General features: G+C 39.8%; 3 protein-coding genes across 4 annotated transcripts; 2 read left to right on the forward strand and 1 right to left on the reverse strand.

Annotated features, from left to right (window-relative positions):
• Positions 1-927: 927 nt before the first annotated feature.
• Ns4 (Nucleostemin 4) lies at positions 928-13,122 on the reverse strand. Of its 2 annotated transcripts, none has more exons than XM_074110172.1 (12): positions 13,019-13,122; positions 12,595-12,700; positions 11,738-11,879; positions 11,077-11,224; positions 10,145-10,285; positions 8,237-8,447; positions 7,459-7,632; positions 5,942-6,144; positions 5,349-5,464; positions 3,503-3,637; positions 2,962-3,059; positions 928-2,312 (listed from the first exon to the last, which is right to left on the reverse strand). In XM_074110172.1, the coding sequence occupies exons 2-12, from the start codon at positions 12,686-12,688 to the stop codon at positions 2,113-2,115; spliced, it is 1,662 nt and encodes a 553-aa protein (XP_073966273.1). In that variant the 5' UTR covers positions 12,689-12,700; positions 13,019-13,122; the 3' UTR covers positions 928-2,112. The 2 variants fall into 2 exon arrangements, with proteins under 2 accessions (XP_073966273.1, XP_073966274.1); XM_074110173.1 differs by lacking the exon at positions 13,019-13,122 and adding an exon at positions 12,844-12,966.
• Positions 13,123-13,220: 98 nt separating this feature from the next.
• LOC141444605 (U6 snRNA-associated Sm-like protein LSm4) lies at positions 13,221-15,240 on the forward strand. The gene is made up of 2 exons (XM_074110174.1): positions 13,221-13,799; positions 14,039-15,240. Exons 1-2 carry the CDS (start codon positions 13,548-13,550, stop codon positions 14,192-14,194), a joined length of 408 nt encoding a protein of 135 aa, XP_073966275.1. The 5' UTR covers positions 13,221-13,547; the 3' UTR covers positions 14,195-15,240.
• A 1,446-nt stretch (positions 15,241-16,686) lies between these two features.
• On the forward strand, positions 16,687-19,648 carry LOC141444790 (uncharacterized). The gene is made up of 2 exons (XM_074110438.1): positions 16,687-17,369; positions 19,254-19,648. The coding sequence occupies exons 1-2, from the start codon at positions 17,135-17,137 to the stop codon at positions 19,463-19,465; spliced, it is 447 nt and encodes a 148-aa protein (XP_073966539.1). The 5' UTR covers positions 16,687-17,134; the 3' UTR covers positions 19,466-19,648.
• Positions 19,649-19,889: the final 241 nt, after the last annotated feature.

A 19,889-nucleotide genomic window follows, 5' to 3' on the forward strand; every position in this document is an offset into this window, starting at 1 on the left:
TGTTGAGCTGCTGATAGATGGATTAGACGCGTTATGTTGGCCACCTTGACAAATCAAAGACAAAAAATGGCCTAATCGATAATTAAAAAAAAAATTGACAGCAAATTAGCAGGAAAAAAAATAAAAAGCGAGATGTTTGTTTTCCCGCCATTTCCGATCCGCATGTTTATGTTGTGCAAAAACCCATAATTATGTTAATCATCCTAATTTTTTTTTCATATTTATGTTAATTTATTGTTGCTAATTTAGAGGATTTTTAAATACAAATTCCTGAAAATAAATTTTCCTGTTTTTTTTTTAATCTTTGCGTAGCCCTGCCTTCACTATAAATATCTTCGGTATGGTTTTTTGCTCTTGTCAAAGTCAGCTGTTCAAACTTGTGGCGGCCATTTTGTGACTTAGCAGGGAGATAAAGGAGGGTCTACGGTCCTCTAACTTTAGCAGAGCCTTGATCGACTGATTAGCGCTAACAGACGTTTATGAATCATGTTTTTTAGCATCGGGCCTTCAAGGAGCCTTCAAGGAGGCTCTAACTTTTTATGAATAAGGCTGTAAAAGTTTTCTAAAAGCCAATATAAACCCTCGGATAAATAGACACCCTCGCTAAAGCTCGGGTGGCTAACCACGTCGGGTGTATGTATATTGGCTTATTTTAGTCCCTCGATAAAAATATACTATTTAACCTTTTCATATGTAGAATGATACCATTATGAAGATAAACACATTTTATTATAAAATACTTTATTTCGCAATAAATACAGCAACACTTAGAGAGCCAACTAGCAAACTAGCCAACGAGCAACACTAAATACTAGAACATAACTGACAATAAGATTTTAAATAAAATTACTATAATACTTATCTCTTTTAAAGTGATGCTAAACAATTCGATGTTTTCAACCAACATTTACATATTTCACAAAAAAATTCGATCATTTATAATAACAGATCAGATACCTTTTTTGCATTGTCATGTTATGTCATTATTGGGAATAAAGTGTTCTTAGAGAAACTGTAGGCTTCGGTAAATGGGCTTTACGAGGCTAAACAAATCCAACTTGCAAAATACGGATATGTAAATAACATGAAAATGAAAATGAAAAAGTTTATTGGTTTAAATAATACATTGTTACAATAGAACAAGGTTGGGGCCACCTTTTAAGCAAAACAATGCTTGTGCCAGGGGACCCCGCTCTTCCACAAGGTATACTGGATATAAACCAATTATAAAAGTACAGTTATCTTAATATTAGATAAGCGTGCAGAGGATCCAATAAACGCAGGTATGTATGTGTTTGTGTGTGTGTGTGTGTGTGTGTGTGTGTGTGTGTGTGTGTGTGTGTTCACTTAATGGTAAAAGAGATGACAATGTTAAATCTAGCAAATAGACCGTATTAAAAATTTAATATGAATATTTTTTTATTTCATAATGTTAACAATTAAAGCTGCTCATGCGAAGCGTATAAAACTAACTTAGCCTTTTGCTTTGTCTGAAATATAAATGCAATAATCATCATATAAATCTACTATTATTTGTGTACTTTCTACAGTAATAACAAGTCTTTGTTTAAATCAATATTTATAATAAAGAAATACACAAAGGTTACTTCCAACTTAGGATCTTAGTAACTAAATACTCAGTGCGTCAGTTAACAGAAACTAAACACTCAGTGAGTCAGTTATTAGTAACAAAACACCCAGTGAGTTAGTTTCTTAGTAACTAAACACTCAATAAGTCAATTAGTTAGGAACTACAAACTCAGTGAGTCAGTTACTCAGTAACTAAAGAGGCAGTGATTCAATTACTTAGTAACTAAAAACACTCAGTAAGCCAGTTACTTGGTAACTAAACACTCAGTGAGCCAGTTACTCAGTAACTAAACATTCAGTGAGTGAGTTTCTTAGTAACTAAACACTCAGTGAGTCAGTTCCTTAGTAACTAAACACTCAGTGAGCCAGTTACTTATTAACTAAACACTCAGTGAGCCAGTTACTCAGTAACTAAACATTCAGTGAGTAAGTTTCTTAGTAACTAAACACTCAGTGAGTCAGTTCCTTAGTAACTAAACTCTCAGTGAGTCTGTCACTTAACCAGACGTTCAGCAACTTTCTCTACATATCACTCCCTAGGGCAGCGAACTTGTTGGCCATAGCGATATTGGCCTCGCTGTCTGTGTCGCTGTCCTCCGCGTCTGTCGGCGTGTCTGTCTGTCCGTCGGACTCCGAGCTGGTGCTGGTCGCGGCTGGCGGCTCCGACGTCAGGGCCTGGACCCAGCGGACGTACTTCAACTCCTCAGAGGATTGGATGGCATCTGTCGATAAAATATAGTAAAATAGTAATACATCCTTCTAATTATTATAACTATTATAAGTGTCAATCGACTTTTAAGTGTAGCTTGTTGCCATGGTAATGTCTCCTGAGTCACCTATTAAATAGTAGATTGTTCAACAAGGGGCTAAAACAAGACATAATAACACGAGAAACTCGATTTAAGACGTGAGTTACCCGGATTAACTTTTATTTATCATCGTACAGACAACGACTTTAGTTCATGTCATGAGCCACCATGAACCTTGTCAAAGGAAAAGTCATGACGATATTCCTTGTTAATTAATGCGATATCACTATGACGTTTAGTGTGAAATAGTTCCATGGTGGCTCATGATTTAAAGGCCGTACTAGTCTTGTCTTGTGTATATTGTAAATTATTGTTGTGAATCATCATCATCATCATCATGTCAGCCGAAAGACGTCCAATGCAGGACATAGGGCCTCCTCCAAGGCTCTCCACTCAGACCGATCTGACCCGCGATCTTAACCAGGTCGTCGCTCCATCTTGGAGGTCTACCGACAGCTCGTCTCCCGGTCCGCGGACGCCATTCGAGAACCTTCTGACCCCATCGGCCAAGTGTTGCGAATAAATGTATTTATTAATTTTTTTATTTAATATCTGTTCGTACCTCTTTCGGCAGCGAAGCCAGGCGGCCTCAGCCACAGGCAGATCTTGCCGTCAAGCGCCATCCGGAGGATGCTGTTGGCCGCGCGGTATGTATCCAACCTGACAACACAAAGCTCATCAACATCAGGGAGTTTTAAAATCCAGAATAAGAGAAGGGTCCGCCCGGATTGCTACCACCGTCTTGCTCGCTAATCCTGCTAATTGCTTGCTAATCGTGCTGTGCTGCTTGCACTGTTGTGTTTCGGCGTGGAGAGGAAGACAGCCGGTGAAATTACTGGCACTTGAGGTATCCCATCTTAGGCCTCTAGGTTGGCAACGCATCTGCAATCCCCCTGGTGTTGCAGGTGTATATGGGCGGTGATCTCTTACCATCAGGAGATCCACTTACTCGTTTGCCATCCAGTTGAATAAAAAAAAAAGCTTTCTCAATAAAATCGAAAAAAATTGAACAGATAGGATTTGAACCTAAATCATCCATGGCTTTTCTATATTCCGGGAGCGAAGTGCGGAAAGGGAAAGCAGAGAGAGGGAGAGGTTGTTACCTGGCAGCTTTGGCGGTGAGGTATCCCCTCTTCTTGGCCCATCCGTCGCAGATGTCCCGCGGCGACCACGTGTCCTCGTTGTCGGGGTGACTGATGCGCAACAGAGAGGGTAGATCCAAACGCTCGCCTAAATACCTGTACGATATATTAAGATCATCAAAACCCCCGACATTGTCACTTCAAAGTTCAATGTTGATTGATTAAACATGTCTAAGAACCATCGCTTGAAATCCTGCTTTCGAATGAAAAAATCCGAATTCTGCCTTTTCGCAACGTAACGTTTGGCAACCTGTCTCATTTCGCAACTTTTCATTTCGCAAATAACAAATGCTTTGTCCCTTTCTAACAAATACAAATGTCGAAGTGACAGATAAGGACAAACGAATTTTAGCGGCATTTTAACTAAAATAGGTTTGATTGTCGTTTATGAATAAGGGGGTAAAACTGTAAATATTTCAGGACTTATTTCAGGGCCATCGTGTAGAACCCTTTAGGTTAGGTTAGTTTTATAAAAATCCTGAAATATTTACAGAAATATTAAAACAGTTGGGAAATTAAAAGTTGCGAAATGAAACAGGTTGCCGAACGTTATTCGCCGAAACATTAGTAAACCGAAAAAATCGCATTCAAATCGGTTCACCACAGCCAGACACACGTAGCGGTCAAACTTATAACTAACTCGCCTCTTTTTGCGTCGGGGGTTAAAAAAATATACAGATACTTGCAGGTGGTAGGACCTTGTGCAAGATCCGCCCGGATTGCTACCACCATCTTGCTCGCTAATCCTGCTGTGAAGCAGCAGTGCTTGCACTGTTGTGTTTCGGCGTGGAGAGTAAGACAGCCGGTGAAATAACTGGCACTTGAGGTATTCCATCTTAGGCCTCTAGGTTGGCAACGCATCTGCAATACCCTGGTGTTGCAGTTGTCTATGGGCGGTGGTGATCTCTTAACATCAGGAGACCCACTTGCTCGTTTGCCATCCAGTCGAATAAAAAAAAAAAAAAAAGACAACGTTTAGGTAAGAGAAACAGATTCGGTTGAAAATTGGATTAACAGTATTTTTTTTTCAAAAATCTATACATCTTCGTAAAACTTCTTCTGCTTCACAACTATCGACATTGGTAAAATTAAATTCAATCAGTACGATTTGCAAGTCTTTTGCCGCAAAAATTCAAATCTCTGCTGATGATGATGGTGATTCGATGTTTTGTGGTATAGGCAGTGCCACGAGATTTGAGGAACTGATTGCACAAAAGGAGAATCAATTAAATAAATGAGTAAATGTCAAAATCCCTATGACTGTGATTGGTTATTTGGAGTCTTTTTGTATTTTTTATTTCCACACCAAATTTGTTACTTTTACGGTCATCCCGTATTTTCAATATGGTTTACGGGATGACCGTAAGAGTCACAAATTTGGAGTTGAAATAAAAAATACAAACAGACCTAACCTAAATTTCTGTATTTAAATACACTAGTCTAGTTTGTATTACAATGATAGATAAGCAAAAAGTAAAGCGACATCTCTAATCCGGGTGAGCGGTTAGTTCCGAAAGTGTTTTACGTCTCTCGATGAGAGCGAAACATAGATGTCGCTAGTGCTGCTGCTTAACTAGCGTAGTAGAAATAAGCGACCTGAGATATGTATGCATAGAAAATCATGTCTGTACTCCTGTCCATTGGTAGTGTGGGGTATGGCACGCAGCACGGAATGGTGAGGACCTGGTTTCAATTCCCAGCGCTGGTCTCGTTTTCTGGTTTTTGTGTGCATCCATGTCTCAGTTTATATTCTCGTGTCTCGACTTCAACTCTGGTGGCAGTACCTTGGGGGGTGTCACACACTGACCTGATGGTGGTGTAGGGCTCCCTCAGCTGCGCGATGGGGTACGAGCCCATCAGGATCTGTACGGGGCGCGGCGCCAGCGACGGGAACACCAGCCCCGGGCAGTCGCACAGCCGGACCTGCGCACAAACACTACCATGGACAACTAGGAAAAAAAACCTCACCCATTAAATCAGATTGTCGACGGAAATTGTTGAATACAATGATAAATTATGACTAAAGTCACTATTTATGACTACATTGACTATTTATGACTAAAATGACCATCTATGACTAAATTTCCTTTTAATGATTAAATAGACCATTGATGACTAAATTTACTGTTGATGACTAAATTTACCATGGGTATAAATTATTATTAATTCAATTGAATTCAATTTCTTTAATTCGGACAAACAGAGTATTCATAGTGTGTTATTAAACAAACAAAACAAAAGAAAAAATCTAAATGGACTAATACTGACTAAAGTGACAATTCATGAGTAAATTGAATGACTAAACTGACCAATGATGATGACTAAAATTACTATTGGTGACTGAATTGACCAATAATGACTAAAATTACTAAAACCAACTAAAAAGCAGGGCGAGTTCACCTGCGGCGTCAGGAATATAGTCTGGAAGTGCTTGGTGTGTCCGGGCGTCTTGGACACGGAGACGACCTTCCGCCCCATGATGGCGTTCATGAGAGAGGACTTGCCCACGTTGGGCTGCCCCACGCAGCCGACGGTCAGCACGCCGTTCTTGAAGCGCTCGTGCTTGTAGAACGTGGTGTCCGCTTGTTGAACAATCGTTTCACCTGCGGAATGTTACGGGTTAAAAATGCAAGCATTCAAAGTCAAAATATCTTTATTCAATTTAGGCTATAACAAGCACTTATGAATGTCAAAAAAAACTACCACCGGTTCGGAAAAACCTTTGTTGAGAAGAATCCGGCTAGAAACTCAACGAGGTATATTTTGTTTAAACAGATTTACAATGTTATTAAATGATATCTATACATCACAAGTATTTAACACAAATTTATTTTTCATATTTTTCTTTATTTATTCAAATATTAACTTGATTCCCGCGCCTAATTCTTTCGGAAAGACCATCATTGCCAAGAAGAATGCGCCGCAAGAAACTTGGCAAAACGTCTTTTTTTTTCAAAATATAATAATACTACTAACATTAAAAATGTGAATGTTTGTGAGTGAGTATATTTGTTACTTCTTCACGCTGAAACGGCTAGACGGATTTGGATGAAATTTGGCAAAAAGTTATTTTATAACCTGGATTAAAACATAGGATACTTTTTATCCCGGTATTCCCACAGGATAGGGATAAAATCTCTAAATAAAAATCGCTGGGCTTAGTCATGAAACTTGACCATGATTGTTTTAAATGTAACGTCAATGAAAAGACAGACATGACAGATACGAACTCTTGCAACTGATAATGATGGGCAAAGTGGCAGGCAAAAGAGTAGTGGGTCGTAGGAAGAAATCGTGGCTACGCAATATCCGGGAATGGACGGGAGTTAAAAGCGCCGCGGAGCTTTTAAGACTGGCAAAAGACCGAATCAGATATGTGGAGCTGACTACCAACCTTCACTAGTTGGAGAGGCACTTGAAGAGAGAGAGAGAGTCAATGAAAACAACGATTTAATTTTCTGGAATTCCCACGGGAACTTTTTAAATTCCCGGAATTTCAATTCAGCTGCTGGACCTAATGATTTACGTGTGCGAAGCCGCGGGTATAAATATAAGTTGCAAATAAATACTTAAAAACTACAATATATGAAATTAAAGAAGAAATGACATGAAATAGTATTTTATCACATGAGTGTTTTAAGGCCTAATTACGTACAGTTGTATATAATATTTTATCTATATCCATATATTAAATCCTCTATCATGTGTTCCGCGAACCATTGAGAATGACCTGCATTAACTCTTACTAGGTAGGTATGTCTGCCCCACGAACTGCGCCCCCCCCCCTCCCCCGTGCGCTGTATTACGATACAGCGCATCCAACGTCGTAATGCTGGTCATTACCTATGGTTTTTGAACGCATAATTGAGGATTGACTATATGGGTGTAGATAAAGATCAATAATGTAATGAACCCACCGACTTCAGCGACGTCGTCGTAATCGAACTCTCGGCTGGCTTCCTCCCTGATCTTGTTCTCCCAGGAGGCGAGGTCCACGGCGGCGCCGACCAGGTCCCGGCAGGCCTCCAGCAGCTTGCTGGCGCCCTCCGCGCACATGCGCTGGCGCCCGCGCCGCCGCCGCGTCTGGAGCCCTACACACAGGAACCACAATCACTAATATATATTTGTATGAATACTGTTGCGGTATACTTGGTACTCGAATGTTCTCGAATGGCGTCCGCGGACCGGGAGACGAGCTGTCAATAGGCCTCCAACAAGATGTAGCGACGACCTGGTTAAGATCGCGGTGGATGCGGAAAGCACAAGACCGGTCTGAGTGGAGAGCCTTGGGGGAGGCCTATGACCAGCAGTGGACGTCTTTCAGCTGACATGATGATGATGATGATGATACTTGGTACTGAGTTTTAGCTCGCCCAAGTACAGTCAACGTCATAAATAAGTGATCATTGCTGTACCTTGTCGATTTCAGTCGTTACACAATTTCGTAAGGCTTTTCAAACATGACGTTAAATTGACAAGGTACAAAAGTGAGTCCTGTGTTAAAATAATTCACATCGTTTTTTAAATTTACATCACCACTAAATTATTATATTAAGAATCATTGCAGTGTTGTAATTTTGTTTCAAAAACATCCTAGATGAGACTTCACGCCATAATAACGTCACCCGCGCCAAAGCTACGCTCCCTGGTCATGCATGATACGTTGTGGGGAGAGACCTTTAAACTTTAACTCACCAGCCTTGTCGCTCGTGGCTCCGTTCAGATTGTACCCCGGACATGAAGTGAAGTAAACAACCTTTAGCCCGGGATAGGTCTCCGTGAGATACTTCTTCCAGGCAACCACCGCCTCCGCGGGCACTAAGTCCACCTTGTTCAGGACCAGGATCATATCCTTCTTTTGTTCTTGCACGACGTACTGGTAGAGCGAGGGGGGGAACATCATGCCCTGAGGGGGAGGATATAAATTGGATCAGATGTTACCTTGCGGAGTCTAATATCTGGTGGTAACACGGTTGTGTTGCTCTGAAGATGAACTCTGAGTTCGAAATGCGTCAGTGTGGCGTGGTGGTGGTGATAGATGGGTTTGTGTGATTTGTGTGTGTTTTTACAATATGGAGGTGGGGGAACTGCATGAACACCATTGATTGATTGCTTGCATGATCATAAAAATTCAAAATTCAAAAATGTTTATACTTAGAGACATTGGAGACAGTATATTGATGGTATGTAGGTAGGTACTTGTTGAATGTAGGTGTACACGTCACACTGAGTCGCCTGCTTTCAGAAGAAGTGCTGCTGATTTACAAGTTCGTTAGACAGGATTTGCATCCAGACTTTGAGATAAGGGAGATTGTAACTGTCTGAGGCTCCCCATGAGGCTGACATAGTCATATTAGAGGTGCGTTTCCACCAAGAATGTGTTTCTCGTGGAAACAGCGGAGCGGAGCGAGGCGAGGTAAATGAAGCGTTTCTATTGGTTCATGAAAAACACATTCACGTTGACAACCAGATGGCCTAGTGGTTAGAGAACCTGACTACGAAGCTTGAGGTCCCGGGTTCGATTCCCGTGTCGGGGCAGATATTAGTATGAAAAATACGGATGTTTATTCTCGGGTCTTGGGTGTTTAATATGTATTTAAGTATGTATCTATCTATATAATTATATTTATCCGTCGCTTAGTACCCATAACACAAGCTTTGCTAAGCTTACTTTGGGACTAGGTCAATTGGTGTGAATTGTCCCGTGATATTTATTTATTTATTTATTTATTTATTCCCCGTGACACATCCTCGCGCATCTCTGGTGGAATCGTAGTCTAAGCAAATTCTCCAAAAACAATTCAACAAAAACATGTCGGTAATTATTGGCTTCTGATTATCATGCCGGTATTTATCAGGTCGGGAATGTTAGAGCGGTTTTATTCATACCGGTTGGATATTGCGTGACCGGAATTTACCGCGCTGTTATTTCGAAGCCATTTGGGCTACCAAATATCAGGTCGGTATTGCTCGGCCGGTAAAGTCATGTCAGTTTTGAGTGGTCCCCAATTATTTCAATATCCTCCCCCAAAAATCAAAATTCTCATAAACCGAACAGCCTCCTCATGTGTGTAATGTCTCTACGTCGACATTGGCAAAATACGTCTTGCTAGAATAAAACGGCAAGAGTGGAAGCCATAAAAAATAGTTATTTATGTGGCTGGTGCATAATGAGAGGCATTAAAGTACGAGTGTAGGCGAGTTTCATAATAAGATCACACGAGTGTTTTAATGCCTAATTATGTATAGCCGCATATATAACTTTATCTACATGCATATCATAAGTTTTCTATAATATGTTCAGATATGGCCTGTATTTTGACTTTGACTTTGACTTTGACTGAATAATAATTATTATCTACATGCATGTCATAAGTTTTCTACAATATGTACAGATATGCATTGTAAAAAAAGTATTACCGATACTTTAATGTAAACATTAAGATGCACTGTACTTTAATGTGAACATTAAGATGCACCCGCAGATACCAGGTTTCTTAATAAAGGCCATTTGATAGTCGTTTCTGAACATATAATAGGGAAGTTACGATATGCATGTAGATAAAATATAATATATATTTCGATAATATAAATAGTGGTTACCGCAAACCGCACGTCCACAATAAGCAGCAGCACGTCGCACATCTCGAGCACGCGCCACAGCTGGCGCCACGTCTCCAGGTTCAGCTCCCAGTACGACATGTGCCGCCAGCGCGGGCTCGCCTGCAGCCCCGACACGAACTCCTGGAACGTCACGACCAGATCAGGGAGGTTTCATGTTTGGAATAAATTACAAGTTTAATATGGATAAGACTAGTACAAGTTAGTAATGATTTTTGACAAGGTGCGTAATAAATTGGATCTCTTATGTTTGCTGTATAAAACTCCTTTAATTAGAATATAATATTTTTCTTTACATAAAGTTTGTTGCGAGAATAACATTTATTGAATTTAATTATCTATAAGATTGCATTGCGGTAAGTAAATAATAAGACAAGCAAGTTTGATCGCACTACTCATATCCACATTAAACTTGTAATCGCTACTTCAAATCCGCTCTCTAGTCATAATGGTAATGTTTCAAATATTACTCTTTTTTTTCTTTTAAACCATTTGTTTTTCAGAATTGTTATAAAACTAACCTAACCTATAGAGTTCTACAGAATGATCATTTAAAAAAATATGAAAATGTATGGTTTCAGGGGGGAAAAAATTGACTAACAATAATTATGACAAACATTACATTATGACTCATAAAATTATGACAGTCGAAAGGATCCCGGATCAGGGATCCTTTCGACTATATAATATATATGGGGATATTTGTAATTATTTTATTTTGAAAAAAATGACATTCTGCCAAGTTTCTTGCGGCGCATTCTTCTTGGCAATGATGGTCTTTCCGAAAGCGCTGGTAGTTTAAAAAATGACGTGTAAACGTGCCCATTGCGGCCTATTTACTGAATAAATGATTTGAATTTTGAATTTTTGAATTCAACCAGTAACCATAAAAAAAACATTAAAATCAAACTGACCGTGAAGTACTTGTGTTCCTGCGCGTCCAGCTGCGCAGGGGACATGTTGAAGTCCCACGGGGGTCGCTTGGGGAAGGCCAGGTCCTCCGGGAAGAACTCGTGGGGGTCCACCTCCAGCGCTGTCTCCGGGACTGGGTTTAGAGCTTTCCTGGGGATAGAGAAAGGTAGATATACATTTTTCACTGATCATAACATTTATTTTTAAAAAGCCGCGAAGAGAAGTAATTTTGCTGCTTTCGGAAAGACCATCATTGCCGAGTAGATTGTGACACATTACTGTCACTTGTCAAGTTTGTGAATTTTATTGTGAGAAATTAAGCAAGTTTTTTGTTTTAATCAAGAGTTGCATGATTAAATTACAACTTTTACGGAAGGGTACCGCTTGTTTGCGTAAACAAGTTCAGACTTGTATTTTTTACGTAAATGACTCAATTATGCCGGTAAAAGTTTGACCGAACATTCGGCCGAATTCGTATTCGTTGAAACCCATGTTCAGCCCATCTCTAGTAAAAATCACGTTTCGTGAGATTAATAGGTTTTGTGCCTTGGTCTGTTTGATTAAAAAAAAAGGTCGGATTGACAGTTGTCAAATGTCGCCGTACGTACGTACGTGTGTGTACGTATGTGGTACCCAATTGTGTGCAGGCAGTGTGTCACTTACATAGCATCCTCCTTCTTCATCATGAGCTCCGCATCGGTCTCCCGGTAGAACTTGAGGGCATATCGGTTCTTGTCCCCGCGGCCTCCTCGGGACGGCTGGTAGTTCACCGAGACCACGTCCTGGCCTAGAGAGCCAGGGGATGCTGCAATGGTTATTGATGCGCAAATTAGTCAACAATAGCTCCACCGTTACAATAGGCCAAGGGTCAGCAATAGGTGGACTGCGGAAGCCCTAGCCTCGGAGCACCAAGTGTCTAGCCCAAGACCGTCGGTCACTTTTCATACTAATTTACCTACTTAGCTACTTATTTTGCATAGTGTATCCTCCTACTAATATTATAAATGTGAAAGTTTATGAGTGTGAGTGAGTGAGTATGTTTGTTATTTCTTCATGCCGAAACGGCTGTACGGATTTGAATGAAATTTGCCAAAAAGTTAGTTTATAACCTGGATTAAAACATAGGATACTTTTTATCCTGATGTTCCCACGGGATAGGGATGAAATCTCGAACTAATAACCGCTGGGTTTAGAGTCATGAAATTTGGTATGTAGATAGTTGGACATCTGGAATAACACATAAAGAAGCTACTTTATATCCCAATATCCCCATGGGATAAGGATAAAATTTCGAAATAACAACTGCTGGGTTTAGTCATGAAATTTGGCATGGGTGTTTTAATTTAACGTCAAAGAAAGCCACAATGTAATTTTACTTTAAAAACTTGGATGAAACCATCCAACAAAAAGTAAACGCAGTTTATACCACATGGAAAGCTACTTTAGAACAATATATTTAGAATTACTAAAATACTTTAGAATAATCGTGAACTTAAGAGCTTTAAGAGCAATAGACTCACAAGACAGTAACAGCGTTCTATTCTGCTTCTTCGATTGCAGTTGTTGTTTCTTCGCTTTCCCGCTAAAAGGTGTTTTACGCCGCGCTTGTGGCATCTTGAAAAGTACCTGAAAACGTAATAAATTTACGTATCTGCGCAGTTTAAATGGGTTAAACTTGGCCCTAAAACGCTCTAATGTTTATTAATCGCGTGTCTGGACGACTAATTTACAGTTATCATGTGAAAGAAATGTATACATAATGCGTATACCTAATTACGGTGACGGCACCTCGTGGGAATACGAATTTTATGTGCTAAAAGTTACTTTTTATAGAAGTGGATAATAACTGAGTACTATAAAATTGACCGAAACTAAGTTTTCTTCTTTCTGGTCTGGGCACTTTATTGATTGAGTTTAATTAAGCACTTTTCGAATAATACTTACAATTTATCGGCAATCTCTCGGAAACGAAACACGAAATAAGAGAAACGTCAAAAAAGTGACAAACAGCTGTAACTTTTTTTCAAAACAAACTGTTTCAGCCAAGTAATAAAACGCGTAACGTCGGATCAAAATGGCTACTCAGCCAATACTCATTGTCAAATTGACATTGACACTTAGTGGTGTTTTATAGTGACGCTGAAGCATTAACTTAACTATTTATTAGTGCGCTGAATTTATGACAGACAACGTTTGTGTTTCTCAGTAAATTTAGTGTTCTTAATAAGTTTTTATAATGAACTGTAATCTGTTTAATTAAATTACAATTTTGGTAATTACTTTTAAATATTTTTTTGCATTAGAAAACATATTGAATTACGAAAGTATTCATTTGCAGTATAAAGTACTCAGTTTTCTAACCTATACGACGCTACTAAATTTGTTTGTGTAGCTAAAACTAAAAAAAGTAAATCGCGACGTAATTACAAATAGTGAAAAAATATATATATTATCAATTCTAAAACTCGTCAAAATGCTTCCATTATCGCTTCTACGAACCGCACAGAACCATCCAATGCTCGTCGAATTAAAGAATGGCGAAACATACAACGGACACTTGGTTTCTTGTGATAACTGGATGAATATCAACTTAAGAGAGGTCATTTGCACGTCGCGAGATGGTGATAAGTTCTGGCGGATGCCCGAGTGCTACATTAGAGGATCTACCATCAAATACTTGAGAATCCCAGATGAAGTTATAGACATGGTCAAGGAAGAAACACAGGTTAGTGGTCAATTGTTTAATTACTCAAACCCCTGTCAGCATCAGATATTCTAAGCCTTGATGGTAAGCCGCAGAAGGAAGAACCCCACTTATTGCAGTTATGATGAAGAGATGTTTTTCATAACTATTTTACGGCCAAACATAGTTGTCTTTTAAACCTCTTGAAGGTTAATGGTTTCTACAAAGTCATAGTTGGTCCGAGTTCTGAACGGTTCACTAATAATGTATTTGTCTGGCAGGTGAAGTCCCGGGGCCGCAGCGAGGTCTCCAAGGGGCGCGGGGGCGGCAACATGCGCGGCGGGCGGGGCGGCAGTCGCGGCGCCTTCGGCAACCGCGGGCGGCCGGCGCCGCTGGCGCGAGGCCCACCCAACAGGCCTCAGAACAAGAAGAAGTAGTGCGTGTCTAGTGAAATATAAGTGTTTAATATAAGACTTTTTTGATTAAAAATGCATTTTTTTATGAAATGAGCTTGGAGTTCCCGAATGGTGCATAGCGAGATGTTAGGTATAGGTGACTCACTCATATTAAATGATATTGTACCTGATAAGTCAAGTCTTAAATCGAGTTTAGCTCGTCATGTTTTGGGCTAATTCGTAGCCCTTCTTCCTAAGAGCAACGCGAGCAGAGCGGCATTGCAACAGCCGCCGAGTCGCGTTGCTCCTAGAGGAAGGGCTACGAATTAGCTCAAAACATGTTGAGCTCCATCACGTTTGTCACGCGGGGGATGATAGATGGAGCCAGAAAACACTACACTGGAAGCCGAAACGTAGGAAGACCACCAGCTAGATGGGCGGATGATATCCGTAAGACAGCAGGACCAACCTGGACCAGATTTGCCGCATCTAGGTCAACATGGAAATCCATGGAAGAGGCATATGTCCAGCAGTGGACAAATATATGCTGAGAAGAATTGATTTAAGACGTGAGTTATCTGCTACAATATCATTTCAAAGTCAAAGTCAAAATATCTTTTTTGATTTTGATGTTGTTTTATATAGATTATTTGTTAACTAAAAAACTGTATCAGACAGAATGTTTGGCTATTTTTACAGAAAAGTGTCCATCCTAAGACTATCTTTTTTTTCCCTGTTTCAAATCTGCAATCGGCTGTTCTAGCCATAATCAGATGGCTGGATTTTAATATTTAGGGTAAGACTGTCAATTCAATTCAATTCTTGAAAGTATAGCTCCATCAATACTATCGATGATTCCACCAATGTCGAAAATGGAAAAGACTTATCAGTTTAGCCATTGTTCCGTAGATTCAGTGTGCGGTAATCGGATGAGAATCTAAAATAAGACAACACAAACAAATTTTTTTTCTTTCTGATATTTTAACGAGGCTTTAGCACACCAAATGTGACTATGTCAGCCTCATGGGGAGCCTCAGATATATACACCACACTACAGACAGATATTACACTCTCCCTTGCACTGAAACCACGTCTGGATGCAGAGGCCCGTCCAATGAATCTGTAAATTCGCGTCGCTTCTTCTGAAAGTGGTTGACTCAGAATTACATTTACACCTCCATTGAACAAGCCCATACCATCCAAATACCTGACTCTGATGTCCTTATTCTGATTACATTCCACAAGTGAATAAGGTCTTCAGTCTTATTACATCCCATACACAAAGGTGATTGCACAACTCTCATCAAATGCAAAAAACAATTAAGTGGAATGTGACCAGATCGAACACGTAGTGCTGACACAAGAAGGCCCCTGGAAAGGCCGGCACAATCAAACCAGGGAACTTTAAATACCTTATTCTGCATGGTACCATACCGAATGCCCTTTGTCAACGATGCTGTACTAAAAAGTTCCTGACATATAACACAAACATAAAACTTGTTAAACTACTTACAAAAACAATTTGTTAATTTTAATAAATTTACAAAGTACAGTTCAGGGATTTTACGGAGCTCCGATTCCGTTTCCGTTAAGTCGGAACTTCCGTTTGATAATAAACATCCGGTTCCGTTATTTTTGAAACGGAAGTTATATCGGATATCAATGCTTACCGCGGCGACTGGACATGAGCGGCGTCCATCAAAAACAAACAGAAGGCTAGTTATGTAACGTTTCTGACACTCGCGTATGCGAAAACTATCATTTGATTGTGATCGCGAGTTTCAGAATTGTTACACAATAGACCCTCAGGTTTAGAAGACCTGACCTTAACACCTCGTCCACGTATCACTCAGGCTCTGGTTCTGGTTCCGGTTCCGATTCCGTTTCTGGTTCCGATAAACTAAATTGTAATCATCTGGTTTCGCTTTCGGTTCCGATAAAACCACATCCGTTACATCCCTGGTACAGTTATAAGATGGGTGTGTGCTATTGCAAGAAGGAAATTTAAATTGACAGGGCGAGGGATTTCAGGAGGGAGGTCATATAGGGGGGTAACGGTTTAAGACTAGATTAGATTATAGTTTTAGAAAAATAAGGCTCTGTCCATTGGAGGACAATTTTGCCAGTGTCTAGTAGGTTTTACCGTTGTACAGTAAAAAAATTCTAGGAAACGAAATATGAGAGGTAATGGTAGATGAACGATGACAGCGCGAATCCGATTTAAGACTATCTATATAGGATAGGATAGGATCAAAACATGCCTTCACAATAAATAAACAAAAATTCAAGGTGATTTTATGTTAAATGATATTGTAACGGATAACTCACGTCTTAAACCGAGTTTAGCTTGACTGTTTCGGGCTATTTCGTAGCCCTTCTTCAAAAATGACGATAAAAATGCGGGTAGTTGTGCGCCGGTGTTAGCTTCGTCGGGCAGTCGCGCGAGCAGAGCGGTGGCGCGTAGTGTGCGTGTTGCGGCAGCCGAGTCGCGTGCTCCTAAGAAGGGCTACGAAATAGCCCGAAACATGTCGAGCTAAACTCGGTTTAAGACGTGAGTTATCCGTTACAATATCATTTAATATGAGTGAGTCTCACGGTAGTTTCGTGATTTTATGTGAAAATTTTGTGGGTAGTTTGTTTGAGAAAAATAAAGTGGGTAATTGGGGAGTTAGTGATCAATTAAAATGTTTGTTTTGGTTTGTTCGTCCTAGCTACATACATATTAGCAATCTGTACGTTAGTATAACATCTGGTAGTATGGTGAACGGTTGTGTTGCTCTGAAGATGAGCTCTGATTGACATCGAAACGCGTCAGTGTATTGTGGTGATGTGTGATTTGTGTGTGTTCTTACAGCGTGGAGATGGAGGAACTGCATGAACGCACGTTCCTTGCAAAGTAACACCTGATTTGATAAATTACACAAACTAATACTTAAGTTAAATAAAGACTTGTAACTATGCAAATCCAATTGCCTATTATAAATGAGGTATATATTTTACCCATTCAAAATATTAATTGACTGTTGTAATGTTTCATATACAAATCAATTTCACACTTGGGCCCATATTACATCCAACATTCAATCACTAACATACATTCTCTCATACAAACCAAACATTGGATTCCTGCCATTCAAATCTGTGACATTGACGATGAAAGAGGTCAAAATGTTGAACCCCCAGATTATATTTCTAATTCTAATGGTTGTTGTTTCATGTAAGTTTTTGCATAATTATGTTAACGATTGAAACGCAGGGTGTACCCAGTTGTACAGTCAACCAATCTCATTCCTAGGCCATCACAGAACCGTGTCGTAATGACATTTTACGTCATCCAAGAAACATTGTTAAAGGCAAATAATATTATTTACTATGACAGGGTTCCACGGTGACCTAGGAATTAAATTGGTTGACTACATATTCCCAATTCCATAAGTTCCCATTTCTACAGATACTCAATTTTAAAAACCGACCAAGAGCGTATCGGACACGCTCAGGGTAGGGTTCCGTAGCCATTCCGAAAACATAAAGTTATATTTTTCTAAGGATTTCGTATGTACGGAATCTTCCAAGTTAGGTACGTTTTATATACCTTAGGCTGCCATTTACTCAAACTACTAATAATTCTCAAGCAATATAATTTTCCTTTTAAATTTGATATATCTACTTCCTGATTTTTTTTAATTTTTTCCACCCCACAGTTTAGATTTTAAAGGGGGGACGGGGACGCTCGATTGAAAATTTGAAAATGAAAAACAAAAAGTTTATTCGGGACATACAAATGTCTAGTATCTAGGTAGTATCTAGATCTGTTTATAAATAAATAGCTTAGAGTATCTAGATCTAGATATAAATAAAAATGAATCGTAAAATGTGTTGCTAAGCGCAGAACTCGGGAACGCCGGGACCCGATTTCGCTAATTATTATTTTGTTGCGTTTGTTATTATCAATAGGTTTTCATGAAACAAAAAATACAACGGGGCGAAGCCGCCGTCAACAGCTAGTAAATAATAGATATAACAAAAAATTCAGGATGGTAGTAAGTATATCAAACTTTCAAGAAAAAATATAACGGCTAAGTTTGCTTGAGAATTATTAGTAGTTTATGAGTAAATAGCAGCCTAAGGTATAAAATGTACCTAAAGTTGGAAAATTCCGTATAAAATACGAAATCCTTAGAAAAATATTACTACTTATTTTTTTCTTAATGGCTATGGAACCCTATTTTGGGCATGTCCGACACGCTCTTGGCCGGTTTTTTTTTATATCATCTTGCCATCTCATTTGCGGTCTGCCCACGGTCTTTTCTGTTCCCATGGTCTCCAATTCAGAACAACTCTACACCACGAAAAAAATAAGTTCTCAAGTATAGCTCCCTGATCATTGCTGGCCACCATGCCCCGTCGAATTTCAGTATTCATTTATGTGGCAAAAACATAAGACTTATAAGTACTAGTACTTACAGAAATTATGCACCCTGGTAGGGTATAGCCACAATTATTATATATGAAATTAAAATCTAATACACAACTAAAAGCCCTGCCTAAAAACTACTTAAAAAATACTAGACTTAAAAAAAAAAAAATTATTATTATTATTAAAATTATTGAAAATTATTATTGAAATTGCACAAAGTTACACGAATGCTCCCTGGATGTCCAGTGAAACTACAGCGACTATCTATTTGCGCTGGACCCCCTCCCTGATGTAAGTCATCACGTCGTACAATGCGTCCTCCGTGCTTTTTTGAGGCGTGAACCCGTACTGTCTCTGGCTGAGTTTTCTCCCGCTGCTCATATCCCAGGCAAGTCGATTGAAAATCATTTTTTCGGGCAATATGTCCCGCCCTTTGCCATTTGTGCTTCGCTATCTTTCTACCAATGTCGGCGACTTTACTTTACCAAAGTACAAAAAAAAATTAATACTTATTTATTTGTGCCCGAAATGGTGCCGCCTCAGCATAAAATGCGGACTCCTTGGGTACAGCCAGCGCTGGTCTACCAGCACTTTAAAATTGAATATTTCGCAAACAGGTCACTAAATCGTAAAATCGTCTGGGCAACCCCCAATGGTTATTTATTATTCAATCCCAACTTGTAGCGTGGGCGGAAACCCTTCTGTACGGCATAGACCGTGACCGCAAGTTCACTAACTTCGGGTACACGCAGGGGCAGGGCCGCTCGGACCAGTCGGACCACCCCGAGCGCCTCAACATCTGGTTCACGCGGTTCTACAAGGACGCCCGGCCACATTACTCCTGGCAAGCGTTCCTGCCGCATCATAGGAGGCTGCTGCTTCGCTTCTCCGGCTAGACATATTTGGATAACCTTCATCCCCTCCCTCTCGCTCTCGTATTAAATAGTGTAAGTGTCAGAGGGACAGCACGACACGAACTTCGAGTTTCGAGTTTCGTAGTAGCCCAGCAGATGCCTACAGGAGTGGCTGGACCAGCCGGACAATTGCCTACGAACATGGCAATGGGTGTTTTCAAAGAAAAGTTTACCTTTTTTTTTAAAAATTGGAAAAATATGGTTTTTTTCCCACTCAGAATCAAGAGCACAACCGATTACGATAGTTTAAAAAAATGTCCCAAAAAAATGATTTCTGCGACGTTCTTTCCATACACAGTAGGGGCGTGACAAAAATAACTCAAACTTTTGTATGAAAAATGGGACTTTTTTAAACGATCGGGATCGATTGTGCTCTTGATTCTGAGTAGGAAAAACCATATATATT

This window comes from Choristoneura fumiferana, chromosome 30, assembly GCF_025370935.1.
Source record: "Choristoneura fumiferana chromosome 30, NRCan_CFum_1, whole genome shotgun sequence".
Taxonomy (NCBI): Eukaryota; Metazoa; Arthropoda; class Insecta; order Lepidoptera; family Tortricidae; genus Choristoneura; species Choristoneura fumiferana.

What these genes read in the sequence shown, in the direction of transcription:
- Ns4 (XM_074110172.1), bottom strand. Translation starts at nt 12,688, where the DNA reads ATGCCACAAGCGCGGCGTAAAACACCTTTTAGCGGGAAAGCGAAGAAA. An exon ending in GAGCCCTACACCACCATCAG is followed by an intron (nt 3,638 to 5,348) that starts GTCAGTGTGTGA and finishes TATATCGTACAG; the next exon opens with GTATTTAGGCGAGCGTTTGG. An exon ending in CTCACCGCCAAAGCTGCCAG is followed by an intron (nt 3,060 to 3,502) that starts GTAACAACCTCT and finishes TTGTGTTGTCAG; the next exon opens with GTTGGATACATACCGCGCGG.
- LOC141444790 (XM_074110438.1), top strand. Translation starts at nt 17,135, where the DNA reads ATGAGGTATATATTTTACCCATTCAAAATATTAATTGACTGTTGTAAT. An exon ending in TCTAATGGTTGTTGTTTCAT is followed by an intron (nt 17,370 to 19,253) that starts GTAAGTTTTTGC and finishes CCCAACTTGTAG; the next exon opens with CGTGGGCGGAAACCCTTCTG.
- LOC141444605 (XM_074110174.1), top strand. Translation starts at nt 13,548, where the DNA reads ATGCTTCCATTATCGCTTCTACGAACCGCACAGAACCATCCAATGCTC. An exon ending in TGGTCAAGGAAGAAACACAG is followed by an intron (nt 13,800 to 14,038) that starts GTTAGTGGTCAA and finishes TTTGTCTGGCAG; the next exon opens with GTGAAGTCCCGGGGCCGCAG.